This window comes from Artemia sp. Qi Xiang Cuo, chromosome 20 (genome assembly GCF_049724085.1).
Source record: "Artemia sp. Qi Xiang Cuo chromosome 20, ASM4972408v1, whole genome shotgun sequence".
In the NCBI taxonomy this organism is placed as follows: Eukaryota; Metazoa; Arthropoda; class Branchiopoda; order Anostraca; family Artemiidae; genus Artemia; species Artemia sp. Qi Xiang Cuo.
Window position 1 is genome coordinate 6,702,317 of NC_142813.1, and position 18,079 is coordinate 6,720,395.

The following is an 18,079-nucleotide window of genomic DNA, read 5'->3' on the forward strand; positions in this document are numbered from 1 at the left end:
GTCGCTGGCTGGAAACTGGTCTTCCAGAAGAAGCAGAAATCTGGTAGAAACGAAATGGATGTGGCGTTTCAGAACCCTTGCATAATAGTTGAAGTATCTATTAGCTATGTATTCTTAACATAAAAATTATCAAAATTAGTAGGATTTTTTTTCATCGAGTATTACTGCATACAAAACTTCAAATACCGTATCACAAAATTCGTCAGTTATCTGGGTAAAAACTTTGAATATAAGTTTGAACTTAGAACCTTAATTTTTTCATAATGCCCTTTGCCAGTATCTGTTTTGTCACCTTTAAAACATTTGAAATGGTCGACTTTGATATTGATTGTTTTTTTTGCTCTTTTAGATTTTTAAAAAGCCTTCCTTGTATTAAAAACTGGTTTTTAATAACAATTAAAAAAAACATTTTAAGTTTTTTTTGGCTTCTTTATAGAATATATGTCATGTAGGCTAAGGCAGAGCTGCTGCTTTTTTTATTGCTTTTGACTGCTCTTTTGGATATTATTCATTTTTTTCTTTTGGGGTTCATTCCAAATTATAAACTCATAAAAACCTAATATCAGCTAAATTATAAACTGCATCTAAAAGGAGTAAATTTATCAAATTGAAAAATACATGATGAACACTTCACATGAGAACCCTTCAATTACAATGAAACAAAAACCACTTATATTAATGGTTTATTCGGTATGAAGAAAAATGAAGTACCAGCTATTTTCTTGGGTAAAAAATGAAAAGCTCATCCGTTTTAAATGTAATTATTTAAAAAAACTTTCCGAAAAATAGGTTTTTCAAGAAAAGTAAAGGCCATTTTAAACTTAAGCTCAGGAGATACAAATGCCTGTTAATTCAAACTCAAAACGACCAGAAATTACTATTAAAGAATTAATGGAACCCAAAACGAACAGAAATTAAATGAACAATAATAGCAAAAAACATACAACAAGTAATAATATAAATGAATAAATAGATCTTAAAGCGAGTAATGCTTAGATTGAATATGAAAATCAAGCTTAAAACGAAAAAAAAATATTTTGCTATTAAAGTATAAATGAATCTTAAAACGACAGAAATTAAATAAACAATCAATGCGAACAAACATACAATATGTATTAATGTTAATGAATAAATAAATCTTAAAACGAGTGAAACTTAAATTGAATATGCAAATCAAGTTTGAATCGAATCAAAATAACTACAAACAAGAGTTTGGGTATCGCCTCACTGCAGAAGCCTAAAACCTACTGCGTCATTGGCGCAACTGTATGAGTCTTGAACAGTCTTGGAAAGTATAAACAAAATCAAATTGAGTATTAGATATATAATGATATTAATTGTTGGAAGATTGATCAGTTCAAGATTTTTTTCACTGTAATTTTTATTTTAATTTTCAATGCTGTAAGAAGTATAAAAGAATAAATTTGTAATATACAAGAAGTTTAATTTCTGGAAAACGCCGATGGTGCGTAATACTTGATGATCTTGCCGTTGAGGAAGGGAACTATAATCAAAGTTTATTAGTCGGAGAAGATTCTAATGTCATTGCGAATTTTGGTAGGGGCTGACAAACGCATCGTAATGATTTATGCGGAATGATATTAATTGCTGAAAACTCATCAGTTCAAAATTTTGCTGTAATTTTAATATTTATTTTCAGTATTAAGTACAAAAGAAAACATTTGTAATATAATTCGTTTTCAGTAAAGCGCCAATGACGCAGTACGTTTTAGGCTTCTGCAGTGAGGCGATACCCAAACTCTTGTTTGTAGTTATTTTGATTCGATTCAAACTTGATTTGCATATTCAATTTAAGTTTCACTCGTTTTAAGATTTATTAATATATATTGTATTACTATTAATATATATTATACTATATTAATATACATTAATATATATTGTATGTTTGTTCGCATTGATTGTTTTATTTAATTTCTGTTCGTTTTAAGTTTCATTTATACTTTAATAGTAAAATTTTTTTTGTTTTAAGCTTGATTTTCATATTCAATCTAAGCATTACTCGCTTTAAGATCTATTTATTCATTTATATTATTACTTGTTGTATGTTTTTTGCTATGATTGTTTATTTAATTTCTGTTCGTTTTGGGTCCATTTATTCTTTAATAGTAATTTCTGGTCGTTTTGAGTTTGAATTTTAACAAGTATTTGTATCTCCTGAGCTTAAGTTTAAAATAGCCTTTACTTTTCTTTGAAAAACTTATTTTTCGGAAAGTTTTTTTCAATTAATTTTTGTTCTTTTTTGATAGCAAAAAGTTTCAAGTTTTTATGGCATGGGGGGGGGGGTTCCTTACTGTCCAATTATTCTTGACTTAAAAATCCTTATCTAGAAATTTCAATTTGAATAGAAAGAGGCTTTTATCAAAGCCAATACGATTACCTATGTGATAAAAACCTTATAATTGGACAAAAGACAGCTTGAAAAACTGATAGACAGCAATTGGCAACAATGACTGTGTTGATGTAATAGCTTCAATAAGGGTGTTTTAACCATTTCACTTGCTGACACAAAGGGATCACGACTGTTTGGAATTGACCTTAATAGGATTTTGTGTGCCAAAGTAATTTTGCATCTATCATCGATGTGACAGCAGTTTAGTTACTGATTCCAAAATCTCTCATGCCTTACCTTACTTTATTTTAAAAATCCCATTGCAATTAATGAAATCTAAAATGCAATTGATGAAATAAAATGATATGTCTTGATTTTTTCTAAGAAAGAACATATCTCGCTGTGCTTTAAAATTAACAAAAATAAAGGCTGCCTGTAATTCCATAACGTGGTGCTATTCTTCGAAAAATCCCTATTTCTTTCAATAATGTTCTTATTAATTAAAATCCTAAACTGATTGGACTTTTTCAAGTATCTCCTAGCTCAATTCCACGTTTTGTTTTTTTTTTGTTTTTTTTTCTTGAAGATGATAACAAAATCGAGAATTTGCTGTAAAGTCTCTTGCCACCCTTATTTAAATAATGTCTAGGCAAAGCCGTAAGGGAATATTAGACGGGCAAATTTTAGCACAGTCAGCTCTTAGCTCTGCAAAATCCCGAATATTTGCAGATTATGAAATAAGAAATATAATATATGGCAAAGCATAAATATAGCCTATAATATAATAAAAATAATGCAAAATAAAACTTAGTTTGGAAGTTAGATATGTTTGAAAAAAAGACACTTTAAACTGTCTTCAAAACCAAATAAAATATGAAAAACTAATAGGTCCACTGGGCGTGGCCGACAAAACACGCCAACTGAGGTGACAATTTTTTTTAGCCTTCCCCAAGGTCTTATCCCAGGGATAGCCTTCCCCAAGGATTTTTGTTCTAGGGTTGGGGGGTCCCTATGAGCATTCTCAATGATATTGCAGATGACGCTGCAGACATAGACATGAGAGTAAACCCCTCTAAATTATGATAATGCCAATATGTTTCCTTAAAACATCACCCCTTTTCCTCATCCCTATCCCCCCAGATATTTCTGTTCTTCCTTTAAATTACTTGGTGTAACAATTTCCTCTAATTTAAAGTGGGATATTCACGTTAAAGATATTGTCCATAAAGTTAATGCTTTCATGTCTCTCCTTAAGCTCTTGAATAAATTTAATGTCTCCCCCTCCCATTCCTTACGAATCTATACTTCTTTTGTCCGACCGCATCTTGAATATGCTTGTGCAGTTTGGCATCCTGGTATCTCCCGTGATGAATCAGAAATAATTGAATCCATTCAAAAAAGAGCCCTGAGAATAATTATTAAAGAAGGTAAGGTACCATACTCGCTCCTTCTAAAAAACGCCAAGTTAGAAACTCTTGAGCACAGGAGAGGAACGTTGTGTCTCCGTTTTGCAAAAATGCAATAATAAATCCTCGCACGGAAAACATTTTCCTCAAAAGACACTCCCCATTCAGACACCGCCTGCCACGTGCTGTTGCTTAACCCGTTCCTATCTTGTCCCCTATCCGTTGCTTGACCTCCAGGTATGAAAAAACCTTTGTACCCTTTAGTACGGATAAAATAAACCGCTAGTTTTCCTTTTTTCTCTCTCTCTCTCTTTGGTACTGGTGAAACCCCAGTTTTTTGTTCCTTCGATTTTTTTTGTTTCCTCCCCCCTTTTATATATTATCTTCTATATCTTTTTAACGTTAATTTTATTTTACTCTTTTTTAGTTTTTACCTTTTTCAGTTTCTGACATTTTGCCTCTTAATTTTTTTTTTTGTCGTTGACTAACGAATGGTTTTGCCATTCGGATATTGTTGTTTTTGCCAATGGTTTGCCAGTTTTTTTAGTTTTTGTGCTTTTTCTATGATTTTTTATTTTTTGGTTTTATGACTCCGAAATGTGAATTCGGTTCTTCGGGGCTTGTGATAGACGTTTTTTGAAATAATTATTTTATCTTATATCTTATCTAAATATAAAAACTACCTATGCCCCCCCTCTGGATACCATATTGATAAGATACCGTCTCTGCTTTAAACAAAAAAAAATAATTAACTTATTGGCATCCCTGCTTTCAAAAAAAAAAAAAAATCGAGGTATTATCATTTAAATATGATAGCTCCCTACCCCCTCCCCCCCTCTGGATACCACCTTGATAAGATGCTGTCTCTGTTTTAAATTAAAAAAAAAATAACTTTTTGGGATCCTTGCTTTCAATGAAAACAAATTCGAGATATTATCATTTAAATTTAATACCTCCCTACCCCCCCCCTCTGGATACCACCTTGATATGATACAGTCTCAGCTTTACATTAAAAAAATAATTTACTTAATAATTAACTAGGTCACTATATGGTTCAAGCAAACACGCAAAATAACGTTTAACAGCTTAGTGTTCCTTGAAAAAATATATTGAGGGTATGAGAAAAGGAGTAGAAAGACAACAACAGAAATGTCGAAATTATTCAGATATACCTCAAATTATTGGAAATCTGAGTCATAGGGTCGCCATGGCATTCAATAAGATCCAAAGAATCTAATTAAAAGGGAGCACACACAAAAGCCAAATTAGGCCAGTAGCCTATGAGAAATCGCAAACTATCCAAGACAATGAACAAGGCCCAGTGGGGGTCCTGGGTCTTTCAAAATATTTCAATGGTTTCCCAGGGAATTTTATATCATTTTCTTCCGTCTCCACCTTAAATGAAAAAAATAATTATCTTTTTGGCATCCCTGCTTTCAATAAAAAAATGAGCTATTATCATTTAAAAATGACAGCCTTCGATCCCCCCCCCCCCCCTATAGGCAATAATTTACAATTTTTTTATTAATAATTATTTTGTGGTAACTTCCGTTTCAATCTTTAATTCCCCAACATTGTACAATAGCTTAGTCTATAGCAAAATTTTTTCTCATTAGTTGATTATTTTTTTTTGGGGGGGGGGAGGGTAAAATTTTTTCAGAAAGAAGATTGTATTTTCTTTGATCCATCAGGCGTTCAAAAATTGAGTATTAAACATTAAGAAAATCTTATCTAAAAACAGCAAAAGAAAAAAAAAACTCTGCAAACTTACAATTCAGCTGTAGAAACAATCTGTCGGCTATCAATTTCAAAGTCCAACTGAAGGCTGAAGCTGTATAGTAGTGAATGCGTTCTATAATTCTATTCAACTTGAAAATAAAATTCTTGACTACGAATGATGTAAGAAATAGCAATTGGGAAACTGCATTCGTAATTATTTAAACTCATTTCATAAAGAAGATACTTTTTTTTGTAAACATATGAAGTACTGTGTATATTGAAATATTTGCAATTGCAGATTGCATCTGTCTGGTTTTTATGCAAAGTAACAAAAGAGACGAAAATTAACGAACAAGAGGGTAGCGAAGAATTATCGTATGCAAAGTAATGTTTGGCAGGGAAAGTCACTGGTGATAAATCGCCACGGGTGGCACCGTGATTGCGTGATTTTCAGGGATTCTGGGAGCCAATTTTTTTTCGGGGTGACGCATAGATTTTTGGGGAAATGCCCGAAAATTCGGGATAGTGCAAGCCCTGCTTGATTTCTAATCAGGAAAATTGAAATAATAAACCCCACGAGAAAGAAAAGCTCCGACTTTGCGGTTGACGCAACAAAGAATTGCCGCAAAATTAATATAAAGTCAGCCGAACGCCGCCACCTCTGTCGGCCGTGGCGCTCCCGCGGCGCACCGGCGGCATAGCGACACTTCTGCGGTGGTCAACCGGGCCTCTCGTCGGCGGCGTTCGGTCGATCCGCTGGTGCGGCGCCGGGGTCTAACATTAACCATATTCATGTGAAATGGCCATCCAATAAGCTTGATGAAACTAGACACAATTATCGAAATATCGAACCTGATAATCATAATGAACTTCGAGATATTGAACCTGATTATCAATAATATCGAACCTGATACTGATACCGACAATTCGAACACAGTTATCGAACCTGACCATCCACTAATCTTGAACAAACCAGGCACAATTATCGAAATAAAATCAAGTAATAATTCAAGGTGTCAATATTAAATAAATAAATGAAACCCAAAAACAAACAAAAGATATAGCCAATAATTAAGTCAAACGTAAAACGAACATAGATCACCACAAATTGGGGTAGGGCTAACGCTCTCTAGCTGTTCTAAAGACCAGAGCGTCGTTTGCGTTTTTTCTGAAAACAATTTTTATTTCAATAAGTGTTTTATTTGTCACAAGATAAAAACATAATAACCAAGAACACTGAAAAGAACGAACAAGTGAAAATTGACCTTTTAATATAATGATTCTTTCTTCAAATTTTCTGCAATTCTGGATTTATCAGCGTTACAAAAGACAAAACGTTTTAATTACTTTTTTTTTGTTTTCACTAAAGCGCAGATTATGCTCATATCTTTAAATGGCGTAGTGGGCGCTGCCCATAATCCTCTTTGGTGATTTGGTGATTCGGTTATTGTTTAATTTATCTATTGATAGGGAAGTATGTGCGTTTTAAGCTTGAATAATTATTTGACTTCATTTCTGTTCGTCTTTCCTTTAGTGTTGCTCTTTACTTTTCTTTCAAAATATTTTTTTGTGTAAAATTCTTTTTTTTATTAATTTTGTTCCTTTTTAATTAATTTTTTTATTGGTTAGTCAAAGGAATGTGTGTAAAGGTATTTTTGGTTTTTCTCCTGAAAAATCCATTTATGTTTCGGACAAAATTTTGCAACAAATTCTAATAATAGTTATACTACACAGCTTTGGATGAATGGATAGGGGAATATTATTCAAGTAAATGGATTGAAAATCTGCATAATTTTTGGCATTTCGTAGGACTGAAGCTATTCTGACCCCCATCCCGTTACACCCTTGAGTATAAACACATTAATCGACCAATTCTTTATAAAAATCTCAAAGGCGGATTTAGAGCAAAATCTTTTTTTTGAAGGGGGAGGGGGCAGTAGGACAAGGGACCAATAAAATGAGAAGTTTATTTAAAGAAAAAGACGAAATGGGGGCGAAAATCTTGGGGGGCGTTGACACCCCCTGGAACCGCCCCTAAAAAATCTAATTGTGTTGCATTTTGTTTTAACTGCTTATATGTTTAAGACAAGTACAATTTTGAACTCTTTTATTTAAAAATGCCCTGATTTGCTGGTTAAAAACTAAAATAGGACATCAAGAATCAGTGTAACTAGATTTCTTTCCCGTTGAAGTTCTTAAACTTATTTCAGGTGGCTTCACGGCCTGAATTTTTCAATAAGATCTACATAAAAAAAATGTACGAAGTATCAATACAACTGCATTTTACGTCCTTGATTAACTTCTCTCCCCCCCCCCCAATTTGTAATTTAAAATCTACATGATCATCCAATCCAATATTCCATCGAAGTTTCAGATGGGCACCATAAGCTGTTATTTTATACTCTTAAACGTTCCTGAAATATTTTAAATATGTCATTTTGATAATCTGGATGGACACAATTTCTTCGGATTTAGTTCAAAATTCCGTTAAAGGTTTGGCTTAATATACGTAGTCGTTCCTGAGAAATAGTATATAGGTCTTTTTGACAACCCATACGAACTGATGGTCTCTTGATATAGGTCAACATCCGCCTCAACTCTCCCTGAACATTTCTTCTTAATACCCTTAGCCGTTCCTGAGATATTGCAGATACGCACTTTTGACAATCTGGATGCACAGTGTCTTTTTATTTAGTTCAATAAGCCCTTAACTTTCCCTGAAAGTTCCGATTTAATACCCTGAGCCATTCTGAGATATTGCAAATACGATCTTTGGGTGACCTTGATGTACATAGTGCCTTTTGATTTTGTTCAGTACCCACCTCTGAATTCCTTGAAAGTTATAAGTTAATATCCTTAGCCCCTTTCATGATATGTTGCAGATAAGCCCTTAACAGCCTGGAAGCACATAGTGTGTTTTGTTTTATCCCAATATGCTCTGAAAGTTTCAACTTTATTCCGTTAGCCTTTCCTTAAATATTGCAGATACGCCCTTTTCACAACATGGACCCACATAAGGTCTTTTGATTTAGTTCATCGCCCCTTCCCAGTATTCCTTGAAAGTTTCAACCTACTACCCTTAGCCCTTCCCGAAGTATTGCAGATACGTCATTTTGACAGCCTGGATGCACTTCGTGTCTGTTGATTTAGCTCAACATCACCCTCAACATTCCCCGAATTTATCAACTGAATACCCTTAGTCATCATCCAGATATTGCAGATACGCCCTTTTGACAACCTGGAAGCACAAAGCGTCTTTTGATGTAGGTCAGCATTCCTCTCAGCGTGTCCTAACATTTTAAACTTAATACCCTGAGCCGTTTCTGCGATATTGCAGATATGCCCTTTCCCAACCTGCATGCACATAGTCTGTTTTGATTTAGTTCAACGTTCCCCGAAAGTTTCACTTCAATACCCTTAGCATTTTTGGAAGCTTAGGATCAAACATGTCCCACTTTCCCAGTAACAAAACCTATATGTAAACAATAGTCAGCTTACATGATTTACAGCCCGTGCCTCATTGTCTGTGGGGGGGGGGGTCATGGCATCTTCGGACGCATAGTTACTTGTCCTTTTGACTATTTTGAACAAAACGGCTCAAGTTTTATCGGATGTCTTTGGGAGTGGAGAGGGGTGGAGAGAAGATTGCGTGGGATGGGGGCTGGTTGTCCTCTAGTCATGTTTGACTTTTAAAAATGGCACTGGAACTTTCATTTTCCAATTGAATGAGCACCCGCCAAGGTTTTTATGACTTTTTATACGAAATGGCCTGGTGAAAAAAATTATACATTGACGCCATATCAGCCTTTAGTTAGGTAGCGCCATTGTGCTGTCCATGATTTTTATATTTTTAGTGTATATAGTGTATATTTCATTTAATATATTTTTTGATTGCTAAAAACTTCTTGGCTTTAAAAAGATCTATTTTGTATACAATAAAGCTTCATTCATTTTTTTTTTATCTGAATTCGGTTAGGAAAGAAGACGGTACTTTGCGGACGATGCCAACAGATAAGCTGCTGAAAACGCTGCCAATTTTGCAAAATCAATTGGATGCTCTCTTAGCATTTGATGCTAAGAGAGCAACATATCAAACAATTTGATATGTTGCAGATAAGCCCTTAACAGCCTGGAAGCACATAGTGTGTTTTGTTTTATCCCAATATGCTCTGAAAGTTTCAACTTTATTCCGTTAGCCTTTCCTTAAATATTGCAGATACGCCCTTTTCACAACATGGACCAACATAAGGTCTTTTGATTTAGTTCATCGCCCTTCCCAGTATTCTTTGAAAGTTTCAACCTACTACCCTTAGCCCTTCCCGAAGTATTGCAGATACGTCATTTTGACAGCCTGGATGCACTTCGTGTCTGTTGATTTAGTTCAACATCACCCTCAACATTCCCCGAATTTATCAACTGAATACCCTTAGTCATCATCCAGATATTGCAGATACGCCCTTTTGACAACCTGGAAGCACAAAGCGTCTTTTGATGTAGGTCAGCATTCCTCTCAGCGTGTCCTAACATTTTAAACTTAATACCCTGAGCCGTTTCTGCGATATTGCAGATATGCCCTTTCCCAACCTGCATGCACATAGTCTGTTTTGATTTAGTTCAACGTTCCCCGAAAGTTTCACTTCAATACCCTTCGCATTTTTGGAAGCTTAGGATCAAACATGTCCCACTTTCCCAGTAACAAAACCTATATGTAAACAATAGTCAGCTTACATGATTTACAGCCCGTGCCTCATTGTCTGTGGGGGGGGGGGGGTCATGGCATCTTCGGACGCATAGTTACTTGTCCTTTTGACTATTTTGAACAAAACGGCTCAAGTTTTATCGGATGTCTTTGGGAGTGGAGAGGGGTGGAGAGAAGATGGCGTGGGATGGGGGCTGGTTGTCCTCTAGTCATGTTTGACTCTTAAAAATGGCACTGGAACTTTCATTTTCCAATTGAATGAGCACCCGCCAAGGTTTTTATGACTTTTTATACGAAATGGCCTGGTGAAAAAAATTATACATTGACGCCATATCAGCCTTTAGTTAGGTAGCGCCATTGTGCTGTCCATGATTTTTATATTTTTAGTGTATATAGTGTATATTTCATTTAATATATTTTTTGATTGCTAAAAACTTCTTGGCTTTAAAAAGATCTATTTTGTATACCATAAAGCTTCATTCATTTTTTTTTTATCTGAATTCGGTTAGGAAAGAAGACGGTACTTTGCGGACGATGCCAACAGATAAGCTGCTGAAAACGCTGCCAATTTTGCAAAATCAATTGGATGCTCTCTTAGCATTTGATGCTACAGCTAACGACTTAACGAACAGCGTTGTCAACACAGCTTTCATGTACCTGTTTAGAGATTTAATCCGATTATTTGCTTGCTATAACGATGGTATTATTAATTTATTAGGTAAGTCAGTCATTGTTATAAATAATTCATTTTAACTATCAATGATTTGTGTGGAAAAAAGCTGGAAGGCAAAAAAAGTTTATTTACTTGTTTGAAATACCTATAAAATTAGGCGCTAAGCTCAGAGGTGTTTTTTTGTGGGGGGGGGGGGACTGGCTCTATGTCCTCCCTCCAAAATGTTGAAACTTTGGCGATCTCCAGTATTTTTCGGGGAAACTTTTTCCGCTACCAAAATTCACACCGTTTTTATTGAAGTATCTTCCCTTCCCGATCAAAAAGAAGTTCTAAAAAAAACCTTACTTGGGGAGAATTTTCTTCAAAATTCGACTCAAGGTTTGGGTATATGTCCTTGAGCTCTGGCTCTGTACCCTCCTTAAAAAATCGAAGCTTTTACGATTTCCAAGGTCTTGGGGGAATTTCCCACATAATTTGTTACGTTCTTGTATTTGTACTGAAGTACCTCCCTTATGGAGCACAGAGAAGTTCTTTAAGGCAAAAAGACTACTTTGGGGTAAAATTTCTACTAAATTGGACGTAAAGCCTAGAGCCGCGTTTTCAGGCTCAGCGGGTTCGAACACGAGTTGTTCTCGTCTAGTTTCAAGTTTCTAGGTTTCTTGTCTACTTTTTTCTAGTTTCAGCGGGTTCGAAGCTTCAACCCTGTGTTTGATACACTAGATGCACTGATGCACAACGCTTAATGCACTATCTGAACCCGCTGATCCGTGAACAACCCGTCTTTAAACACGGGTTGTTCGCGTCTAGTGCATCAAGCGTTGTGCAGCAGTGCATCTAGTGCATCAAACACGGGGTTGAAGCTTCGAACCCGCTGAAACTAGAAAAAACTAGACAAAAAACTAGAAACTTGAAACTAGACTAGAACAACCCGTGTTCAAACCCGCTGAGCCTGAAAACGCGGCTTAGGAAAATATCTAAGGGGCTTTGATTCTGTCTCCTTCTACCAACATACCGAGACTTTCACGATTTTTAATGTACTTTTCTTTATAGAAGAAACCATATAATTCGCCCCGTTATTGTGTTTTTATTGAATCCCCCCCACGATAAAAAAGGAAGTTTCTTGGACAAAAAAGAGTATACTGTAGTTTATCTGCAAATTTGACGCAAGGCTCAGGCATGTGTTTGTGGTTCTGTCGCCTCCCAACTTTTCATCGCAATTTGAAATGGTGCTTCCCATATTTTTTTGTATTTTCCATACGCTTCACCTGTCTCTTATGTTCTATTGAAGTCGCCACGCCCCGGAGTAAATTCGCCCCATTCGGAAAATATATTTTACCTTCGCATAATTTATCTTCGGAAAAATTACTTTCCGTGACATAAATTACATTCGGAAAATGTGCCCTCGGAAAGTGTTCAACTAACGTAACTTACCTTCGGAAAATGTTACTTCCTTCACAAAAGTTACCTTTGGAAAATATTCAGCTAACATAATTTACCTTCTGAAAATATTACTTACCTTCGGAAAATATTACCTTCACATAACTTACCTTTGGAAAATATACCTTCGATAATATTCAGCCAATATAACTTGCCATCGAAAAATATTACTTACCTTCACATAGCTTACCTTCAGAGTATATTACTTACCTTATCATAACTTACCTTGGAAAAATAGTCAGGTAACATAACTTACCTTAGGAACTACCATTTACCTTCACATAACTTACTTGCGGAAAATATTAATTACCTTCACATAACTTACCTGCGGAAGATATTACTTACCTTCACATAACTTACTTTCAGAAAATATTCTGCTAGCATAATTTACTTTTGGAAAATATTACTTACCTTCACATAACTTACATTCGGAAAATATTCAGCTAGCACAACTTACCTTTAGAAAATATTACTTACCTTCACATAACTTAGCTTTGAAAAATATTCCTTTGAAAAATATTCAGCTAATATAGCTTACCTTCGAAAATATTACCTACGATCACATAACCTACCTTCGGAAAGTATTCAGCTAACATATCACATCCGGAAAATATTACTTACCTTCACGTAACTTACTTCGTAAAATGTTCAGCTAACATAACATACCTTCGGAAAATATTACTCACCTTTGCATAACCTACCTTCGGAATTTATTCAACTAATACAGCTTACCTCCGCAAAATATTCAGATGCTGATTTGACTGTGGAATATATTTTTAATAATAGGGAACATATTGTTTTATCGTTCTCTTTTCGAATTGCGTATTAATTGTAAACTCTAGTCTGGATAAAAATTGTATATTTATGGGTTTCTTTTTGACCCTTCAAAGGGTCGGATGGTTTGGAAGGGGGGGGGGGTATCTCTTGTTAGATTTAACCCGATCTTTTGCTTTTTATTTTCGGCCATATATTTGGCCATAAAGCCTCACGGTGGGGGGGGGATGATATTTGTTGTTGGACTAATTTATCTCATCTTATTAGTTGGAAAAAGGGACTTCATACTTTCGAGTGTTAATTGATGTATGTAAATGTAAATGTAAAGAGGAGGTATCTACTAAGGATCCCCAACCAAGACTTAAGAAAACACAGAAATTTAACAAAGAATTTAAATTAGAAGTAATTAATATGGATTATTGAAAATATTATAAATTATATTTAATATAAGCCTCTCCCTCCTGTATTTGGTGAAAATGGGATATCTTTAATTGTCGAAGTTTTACGTTTTGTTGAAAAAAAGCTAAATATGACTAGTTTTGTATTAATTTCAAGTAATGACAATTTTCCGTAAAAAAACTCATTAGTACATGCCAATCATTACAACTTTTTATGACAGATTAAGTCATACTTTCCTGATCACCTTTGACCTTTTTATGGCCAATTATGGCCTTTTTGTTTATACAGGGCTTCTGTAGCTTTCAAAAAAAGTAAGAACAAATTTTAAGAGCGAATAAAAAATGTTAATTTTCTTTTTGCAGAAAAATATTTTGATATGAACAAAAAACAGTGCCGAGATGCTTTAGACTGTTATAAGAAGTTCTTAGTTCGAATGGACAGAGTGGCCGAGTTCCTCAAAGTGGCAGAGGTACTATTTGTTTTTATATTTGTGTGTAATTTTTCTTCATTCAGTTATTTGTATTTACTTATTCGTCTATTTACGTTTGATTTAGCGCTTGAATTTCTTTTCTTCCTCCTCTTCTTGGAATCTTCTTTTCTTCTACTTTGTACTCCTTCTTTTAACTTGCCAATTCGGACTGACATCTGGTCCCAGCTAGATGATTAAATAGAACAATTGTTGGTGGAACAGATCCCTTCACCCGTCAAACGTGACAGAGCCGTCTTAAAGGTTCTTTCATTATACAAGTGGACTGTGGGATTGGACCCGATTTTTCACACAGTTTCTTGTTTGTTATACAGTCGCTCAAACGAGTATTTAAAACTATATCTAGACAACTCTTCTAGGGAAATCCTAGCATATTAATCTTTTTTTTTGGGGGGGGGGGCAGGTTACCTTTTCATTTAAAAAACTTGAAGTGACGAAAAAGAAATATTTCCCAAAATCTATGAGGCTGATTTTCTTTCACTTCGATGAAAGTACTAGAAAAATATTTTTCAAGAATTAGGGGAAGGGGACAATTTAAGACGGAAGTCATGAATATCACGTCTCTCAGGCAGACATTCTATCCATGCCTGATATTTAAAAAAAGAGGACACTTTCCTGGAAAATATATTTTACGTTATATTTTTAACATCTGACTTAAAATAAATTGGTTATATTTTTAAAAAATCGTTGTATTTTTAAAATCTGACTTTAAAAAATTGTTTAGGCTTACCTTCCAGAATCCGCTTGGCCCCAATAGAATAGGCTTGAGCTATGCAGTATCCTCAAGGGAGGTGCTACTCCCTTTGATCCCCCCCCAAAAAAAAATATAGCGTCCGAGTTAACAATTTTTTGTTGGGTTTTAAAAAAATCTTTTTTTAACTGGATAAACTGGCTAAACCTGTCGGAAGGAAGCAACGTAGGTCAAATGAACGAGGAAAATGCTTCAGTAATGAAAACCAGAAAGTTTGGTTAGAAGGGATGATCGTGTAAACTTTGGAGGGCGCTCATCCGATTATAAATCTGAATTTATAGAGCCCTTTTTAAGAGTCTAGGGATCGGAGGGCAACAGTGATCGGATCGGAGGCATACGTTTTGACCAAGACCTCGAGTCAGCCATCTTCAGTGAGAATCGAAGTAGAGAGTGAATTAAAATATTCAAAGCGAAATAAAAAAACGAACCTGAAATAGACAAAACCAAAATAATTTTAAAAATAAAAGCACTTTTGCTGTTGATGGGAGTGTGTGGTTTTTTTCATTATTTTTTTTATTTCTTTTTTTTATTCAAATTTCGTTTTTTTTTAATTTCAAATTTCATTTTCATTTTTTTTATTTCTTTTTTTATTCAATTTTTTTTTTTTTTTAATTTAAAATATTATTTTATTTTTTTTCATTTTTGTATAATTAAGAAGAACCAGAAATAGATAAAATAAAGGACTTCGAAAAATAAAAGCACCTTTTGCTGTTGTGGTTTTTTCGATTTTTTTTGTTTCTTTTTATTTATTTTTGTACATTCAAAACCCCGCGTTAACGCGGATGTTAACGCAAAACAATTTTTTTTTAGTTTTTGTTATAACATAAAGTTTCTGAAAAACTCAAGTTTAGTGGAAGCACTGACAGATTTCAGATCTTGTTGTATAGAAAATCGTAGTCTTCCTGGGAATGAACGTCCGTAAACGCACGGACGTTTACACGGTATAAAACATTTTCAATTCTTGATAACGTTAATTTTGTGGCATATTTCGGAGAACCCAATTGTCTCTGAAGAAGCACTGATATATTTCTGATCTTTTTAGGTATAAGATCGTAATTTGTTAGTTTTTTTATGTTTTTTTTATATAGAAAATCTGCTTAATTACGTTTAGTATAGAGTTACTCGGTTTGGTTTCTAAAAAAATAGCAGTAGCAGATATATTATTGGCCACTGATCAAGCGTGGCCTAGTCTCTTTTAATGACAGGTGTTTTTGACGGATATCTCAGTGAAACTTACAACACATAGTGGCAGATATGTCATCTTGTATTTATTATTATATTTGTTATTAATTTTACAAATAATCATTTTTTATGGCAGCATTATAAAATAAAGTACCTTAAAAAATGACTAAACGATTCCAAAAAGAAGACAATATGTCTATTTTAGATGTAGAGTCGAGTGGCGAGAGTGGCAAAATGGCAGTTACTCGGTTTGGTTTCTGTGGCAGTAGCAGATATATTATTGGCCACTGTTTTTTGTTTAGGCATAAATTAATAAACTTTTGTGAGGCATAAATTAATAAACTTCTCAAGGAAGGGCAGTGGAACTTAAAAATAAAAAAAAATAGACATATTGTCTTCTTTTTGGAATCGTTTAGTCATTATTGGCCGCTAACAAACCACAACAGTTATTTCTTCATTATTTCTTATGTAATCTTTTTTCACACTGTAATTTTTATTTTCATGTTTGTCTATTTGTTTTTGATTTTTAAGTTCCACTGCCCTTCCTTGAGAAGTTTATTAATTTATGCCTCACAAAAGTTTATTAATTTATGCCTAAACAAAAATTTATTATTTATGCCTACAAGTGCTAACTCCTAGAATGTTTTTGGGAGTGTCAAAGGGTTTTCTGGGAGGGGATTGGGCAAAATGTATCCCCCCCCGTGCCAAAAACAAAATAATACCAATAAAAATTATCTAGGGTAGCTCAGGTATTTTACAATATCTAGCCTACTTATGGAAATACCTACCCCCCCCCCTTACCTAGTAAAATGCTTGATGAGTATTTTACAAAGTTAATCAGTACTTTTACTGTCTCAATGATTATATGTTTTATTTTTTCTGAGATATAATTATTTTGACACAATTTTGTAAGTCATAAATTATATCCTCAGAAGGAACCTTATTCTAATACCAAAGTGGATTGTGCTGCGATAAACAACTCTAAAAAAGAATCTGTTTTAAATATATTCTTGAAATCAGTTTGTCGCAAAAGTATATAGTTGGATACTTCACCTTGGGTTATTCGATTCGGAATCTCTCCAAGTTTTGCATATCCAAACATTCGACCCAAGTATAATTTGCATATATGCTGATGAGTCTGAGCATGAGGGGGGTGGGAAGTGGCTGTAAGATTGTTTTTTCCGAGGTTAGGATTAGAACAAAATGTCGATTTTTCGCAATTCTGTAAAACGTCATTTTTTTCTAAGGGGAGGGTTCATTGGACTAGTATTTAGGGGTCAGGCGTCCTTTGCAAATCCCATGTGAATAGGTATAGCCATAGTATAGTCTTCATCTAGTTTTCTTGGTTTTATAGCCATAGTTTAGGCTATAGCCATAGTATAATCTTTTCATCTAATATTGTTCTTTTTCTGGGTTTTATAGCCATAATATAGCCATAGTATAGGCTATAGCCATAGTATAATCTTTTCATCTAATATTGTTCTTTTTCTGGGTTTTATAGCCATAGTGTAGTCATAGTATAACCATAGTATAGGCTATAGCCATAGTACAGTTTTTTCATCTAATATTGTTCTTTTTCTGGGTTTTATAGCCATAGTATAGTCATAGTATAGCCATAGTATAGTCTTTTCATCTCATATTGTTCTTTTTCTGTGTTTTATAGCCATAGTGTAGTCATTGTATAGCCATAGCATATGCTATAGCCGTAGTATAGTCTTTTCATCTAATATTGTTCTTTTTCTGGGTTTTATAGCCATAGTATAGTCATAGTATAGCCATAGTATAGGCTATAGCCATAGTATAGTCTTTTCATCTAATATTGTTCTTTTTCTGGGTTTTATAGACATAGTATAGTCATAGTATAGCCATAGTATAGGCTATAGCCATAGTATAGTCTTTTCATCTAATATTGTTATTTTTCTGGGTTTTATAGCCATAGTATAGTCATTGTATAGCCATAGCATATGCTATTGCCGTAGTATAGTATTTTCATCTAATATTGTTCTTTTTCTGTTTTTTATAGCCATAGTGTAGTCATACTATAGCCATAGTATATGCTATTTCCTTAGTATAGTATTTTAATCTAATATTGTTATTTTTCTGGGTTTTATAGCCATAGTGTAGTCATAGTATAGCCATAGTATAGGCTATAGCCATAATATAGTCTTTTCATCTAATATTGTTCTTTTCCTGGGTTATATC

General features: G+C 34.2%; 1 protein-coding gene across 1 annotated transcript in view; it reads left to right on the top strand.

Moving 5' to 3' along the window:
* Positions 1-18,079, top strand: part of lap (phosphatidylinositol-binding clathrin assembly protein lap) — a 144,196-nt gene that overhangs the window by 35,924 nt on the left and 90,193 nt on the right. The window contains exons 7-8 of the mRNA XM_089105819.1: positions 10,684-10,892; positions 13,820-13,926. Of these exons, the coding sequence (XP_088961945.1) occupies positions 10,684-10,892; positions 13,820-13,926 (316 nt within the window). The remainder of the gene's footprint in view (positions 1-10,683; positions 10,893-13,819; positions 13,927-18,079) is intronic.